At 48.8% G+C, this 5,282-nt stretch overlaps 1 protein-coding gene across 1 annotated transcript in view; it reads right to left on the bottom strand.

Moving 5' to 3' along the window:
- Positions 1–4,856, bottom strand: part of GAREM (GRB2 associated, regulator of MAPK1) — a 12,486-nt gene extending 7,630 nt beyond the window's left edge. Inside the window, exons 1-3 of the mRNA XM_010160489.1 lie at positions 4,756–4,856; positions 4,243–4,273; positions 1,712–2,890 (exon numbers count right to left, since the gene is read on the bottom strand). Coding sequence (XP_010158791.1) covers positions 1,712–2,890; positions 4,243–4,273; positions 4,756–4,856 — 1,311 coding nt within the window. The remainder of the gene's footprint in view (positions 1–1,711; positions 2,891–4,242; positions 4,274–4,755) is intronic.
- Positions 4,857–5,282: the final 426 nt, after the last annotated feature.

Here is a 5,282-nt window from a genome sequence, read left to right on the forward strand (position 1 = left end):
TTTTCCAGACCCAGCCCTGGCTGCCGGCCCAGGCGCAGGAGTGCCAGAGCCAGCACAAAAGAGGAGCCGGGACCATGTGGCTGGGAAAGGAGGAGGAGGGTGGGCCCGGGCCCAGCCCCACGTCGGTTTACATCAGCGCAGGCTGCCAGGGAACCTCATCCCGTGTGGTGCTGCTGGGCACTTGTCCAAAGGAGCCTGGACAACGTGTCGGCGCGTACCTGACCTCGGAGGCAGGGACGTGCTCTCAGGCTCCTGCACTCAGACATCACACGTAAGCACTCCCCGCTAAGAAAACGTCATGTCCTGACCTTCCCCTCTCTGCTGAGGCTGCCGCGGCTGCTTTCTGGGCAAGTTTCGGCGGCACGGCCGCGCGTTTCGTGCCTGCTCTGGCATTCTCCTCCCCTCTCCTCGCCCACCTCCCCGTCAGCTGCACGGCCTGGCTGTGGGGACCCCACGGCAGTGTGCGGCTGGCTAACCTGCACAAAGCAATACAACCTGGCTTTCAACCAGGCTGCGGCCTGGCTCGTGATGGAAAGGCTACGGCCAACGCTGCTGGACTGTGAGATGGGGATAGGGAAGGGATGGGATCACCATGGTTTGCTGCAGTTTGGTCTTAGTCTCAGCTTAGTGTGCAGCCATGCTCTTGAAAAATATCATCGGGCTTGCAAGTGGAGCAGTATTTTCTTCATTTAAATTCCAGCAAAACCCCTGCAAAACTAATTTGTTAAATTATAATATCCATCAAGATTATTGTGACATTGTATCGTTTAGATTTTGCTAAAGATATCTAGACACTCTAGATGTCTAGATACCTAGACACTGGGGGAATTTTTCGTCTTCCCTTTGTGTTTTTTTTTTTTAAAATAACATTTAGGACTACGTCAAGAGATCGCATAATCGTTGGATTTTCCACCCAGTCCACATAAGCTCCTGTTGACAAAACATGCTTGTGTTTTTGCCTCTGAAGTCTCCATGACATTTCAGGTTTGGAGAATTGATTTCTTCCACGAGTTTTCATTAGAAACTCTAGGACAGGAAACATGCTCTGTTTAAAACCGAGACCCCTAGAAGGCTCATTTATCAACTCCCCAGACTTCCCATCTGAACATGTTTTCTTTCAGTACGCGGTACAGAGCGATTAGTTCAGGTCTAGTTTGATGAAGTTTCCTTGAGGTCAATGACACTAAATACCCTTCAAAATCCGCCACAGACTCATAACAGAGAAGACGATCTCTCATTAATAAACACTTCAAATCCACAACAATTCTATCTGGCCTCATTATCAGGGCCTGTTAATTGAGCACAAAGGGGACCTGACGCAGTTCCATATGGGGACAGGCCCCACATGCTTGGGCAGGAGACACAAGCAAACGTGTAGGCCACGTGGAGAGGTGTTGTGGAAAGCACAGGAAGGAAGTGACCTTGCAATTCTTAGGCCTTATTTGTGGGAGCAAAAAAAGCCCAATAAATAGCATCTGAAAGGATCAGGATTCAACTCCTAGATCAGTTATATTAAGTATCCTCTGGTGATTTTTAGGACATGACTTACACTTGGTAGGAAACTAGTTGGAGCTGCACATCTCCCAGAATCTCACTGTTTCCTTGCCCTCCACGTGCCCGCCCTCCTAGTCTTCTCTAAGGAAATCCCCCAGCAAGCTCTTCACCAGCTAAAAAAAGCAGCAAGAAACCGACATAAACAACCGTGACTTACCGCTTCTGATTTGGGAGGCACTGGAGGTGGAGGTAGGGAAACATCTGAAGACTTTGTGGTTGCTCCAACGGCCGCAGGCACAGGAAGGGATGCGGTACCACACTTCGATCGGAAAGACCCTCTGTAGTTGTCACATTTGTTCTTCTCGCTTAGCGAGCGAGAGAGAGGCTGGTCACCAGCCTTCCCAGACCCTTGGTCCAACCACAGCTCTTCGTAAGGGAGTTCTGGTTTTGTAGGCAGAAACATCGATTCCTCACTGACTTCAGGAAAAAGGTAATCGCTGCTGCTGTCGCCAGACTCCTGGTACTGAAGGGCATCGTGAGAAAACAGGGCCCACTCATTACACAAGTCCCTGCAGCCGTGGAGGTTCACTTCGCTATTCCCGTGCAAGTTGTTTCCGTAGACGCACACCGAGAGCCGGTGGAAGGACTGCGTAAGCTCGTCCCGTGCGTAGCTGAGGGAGTTGGGCACGTGGCTGTGCCCTGTGCATCGGCTCTTCTTCGGGCTCTTGCAGTCATCGTTCCAGTCAGTTTTCACATCTCGCACGGCACGGGAATACTCATCTATGTCAAACTGCTCCTGGCATATATTGAACCAGTGCTGGATGAGGGATTCGTGCCACAGCTCCCCCTTCACCAGACTGTCAGGTAGAACGAATTTCGGCAGCGTCAAGTGCAAGGGAAAATGCATGGGAATAACTTTGTTGCCACGAAGCACGCAACACACCACCACAGTCTTGGTTTGAATGTTGACAAACTTGTACCTGTGCCCTTCACGGATAAAATGCAGGTCATAGGGGTTTCTCGGCGTAGGACTTGGCACGGTGACGTTAACGGGCAGCCTGGTCTTTTCGACTATGTTGCGAATCGTGTGCTCACCTTCTTGCATCTGCACCTCCAGCGGGCTGCGGGTGCTAAACTTGCCCTTACACTGGAAGGGGAGACTGATGCTCTCGTTGGTCCTGTGGTTCATGCAGATGAGGCAGGGCATTTTCCCTCTGCCTAGCTTACTGATGGAGTTAAGCTTCCCGATTTTTTTGAAGATGGTGTTCAGTCGCGACTTCTCCTTAGAAGATTTTGCATAAAGGATTTCTGCTTGCCCCATCAAAGTGAGCTCATCCCCAGTACTAAGGGTAATGTTGTAAACCTCAGTATCTTCATTGCATTCACCCGAAGCCACCTGCAAAATAACAACAACAAATTTGGTTTTCCCCCACTGAAGATAATACTTCAAACCATATCAAATCTATCATGGCTAGACTTACAAAAGACTATATATTCGGAGAAACTAAAGTCACTTTATTTGAACAGCTGAGTAGCCAAGCGCAAGGTGTTTAACCTGAAGCTCAGCCAAGTAACCTTGATTGTTCTGCACGTTCCCACATCTCACTTGAGGGAAAACTGCCACTGGAAGCCCCTAAAGGCGGCATGAGAACAAACACAACCGATTTTGAAAGGACAAATCCACATATCCCAAACATTCAAACAGCCACTGGTGTCACGCAGCCGTGGCAGAGCACGTCTAGCTCCCCTTGGGTATCCTTTCCCCACCCCCTTGTTTTTGCTGTTTGCTAGAACGTATTTGCCAGGCTCTTGCGGGAAACAAACCTTCTACCACCTTCAGCTCCCTGAGGAGCAGAAAAGGTGATCTCATCATTATGGATGAAGCATATCCCTTCGATATAATCTCTTCCAGGCGAGGGGGAATGACAGCTATTCCCTGAAGGAGAAGTCAAGAATAACAGTCTATCCCATATGCCTAACTCCCCCTCTGCCTTGCTTTCCTTGTCATAGACTTCCTTCCTCATTTTTTGATTATAATTGCAATTTAAGAGATTAAACAACATATGCACAGCCATGTGTGTGCTTTTCTACTATGGAAATTGTACTGGGAAAAAGAAAAAAAGAAGGCAAAACAGATGTCCAAGGCTCATTTGTTCCTACAGTTATTTTGTTAAGACTGGAATGACTTCTTACAGACAAGATTGCTCCACTTGTATCTGAGTCAGAACCCACCCAGCTCTTCCTCAGCAGCAGCAGATACCTACTCATAAAGGAAGGTGCATCAGATAAACACTACTGGCCCGTTATTTATCTGCAAATATTGAACATACTAAAACCAAATTGCAAATGAAAACAGATGCTAAGACGGTATATCCCTCCCTCATCTCCGCAGCCCCTAAAGGCTTCACACGGAGCCTTGTGAAGTTCTAACTCCAGGCTTCAAACCCGTGTATCGTCGCAGAATAGACACGGCACAAAATCAAGGCTGTAATTCAAGCAGTTAGTAGCTGAGAAGTGGTGTGAATAACGTAAGAGGTGATCTGCAATTCACCCATACTTGCGAAGCTGGGAGTATCCCCTGGAAGCCTTTCAGAGCAAAGGCACAGCAGCTCGGCCGAGGTGTGCCGCCTTAGCGCTTCAGTCCTGGGGCTTCCGGAGAGGAAGTCATTCAAGCCCTGAATTATCTAAACAAACACTAATTGGTCTAATCCAGGAAACTACTAGGACTTTATGGTACGCAATACTCACTCGCAGTTCACAGCGCTGCCCAGACAGTATTCTGAAACAGCACGGTGTGACAGGAAAGCACCCTTTTTTCCCCCCGCGACACCACGGACGTGATGCTCACTGCTGGTTTCTCCTCAGAAGCAGCAGAGAAGCGGGGCCGGCCGCGTAGCCCAGCCTCCCGCAGAGCTGACAGGGCTGAGGGCAGGCAGGGCTCTGTGCGTGTGGGCAACCCTCCCCTTCTCCTTCCGAGAGGGCACGTTCCGTACGAATATCGGTTTCTAGCACTGACAAGACCCCACAAATGGCTTCTCTGGGCAACACAAACTACGCCGTCAGAAACCTTAACTCGAGGCGGTGCGGTGACAGCATTTTCTCGCTTCCTGCGGGACACGAGCCGGGGGGAGGGAAGTGTCACAACCTACGGCCATGGGAGCTCCTGCCTGGCCGACTCGCCGTTCCCTGGTGATTCACAACCAAACAAGCCACTGCAGAAGGAAACGGTGGGTCAGATGTGAAACCACAGGGGTAACTAACTGGCTGAGCTTCTCAAAGGAGGCCTCACGAAGCAGCCATGTATCGATGGCATCCGTTTCAACCAGCCAAACAGCAAATGGATTTTTAGCTTCAACGGGCATGCTTAAAGACAAAATTATTCTCAGTTAAAACACCTGGAAAACCTTTTTCTTTTTTTTTTTAACATAGTCACAGGATAACAAGAGTGAAATAAGGCTGAATTTTACTGTGCTAGAAGAAAAAACATGCCATGGTTCTAGTTTGGCACTTCAGGAAAAAACACCGTTCTGCACTCTTCCTTCTCAACAAAAATGTAAGGTATCAGATGCTGTCCAAAATGGTAATAAAAAAACGAAAAAGTGAAACGAAAAGTGTAAGACTGCACAACTTCACCGCTATCCACGAGACCCGACTATGGTGATGCTAAGGCTGCAGGTACACCCCAGCACGCTAAGTATATTGTACATGTTAAGTTCTGAAAGGCAAGGAAGCTAACTCCTCTCTTCTTGTGTTAGGTTAATTCATTCATTACCACTTCATAACATTAT

Source organism: Eurypyga helias, unplaced genomic scaffold (assembly GCF_000690775.1).
Source record: "Eurypyga helias isolate BGI_N326 unplaced genomic scaffold, ASM69077v1 scaffold28121, whole genome shotgun sequence".
In the NCBI taxonomy this organism is placed as follows: Eukaryota; Metazoa; Chordata; class Aves; order Eurypygiformes; family Eurypygidae; genus Eurypyga; species Eurypyga helias.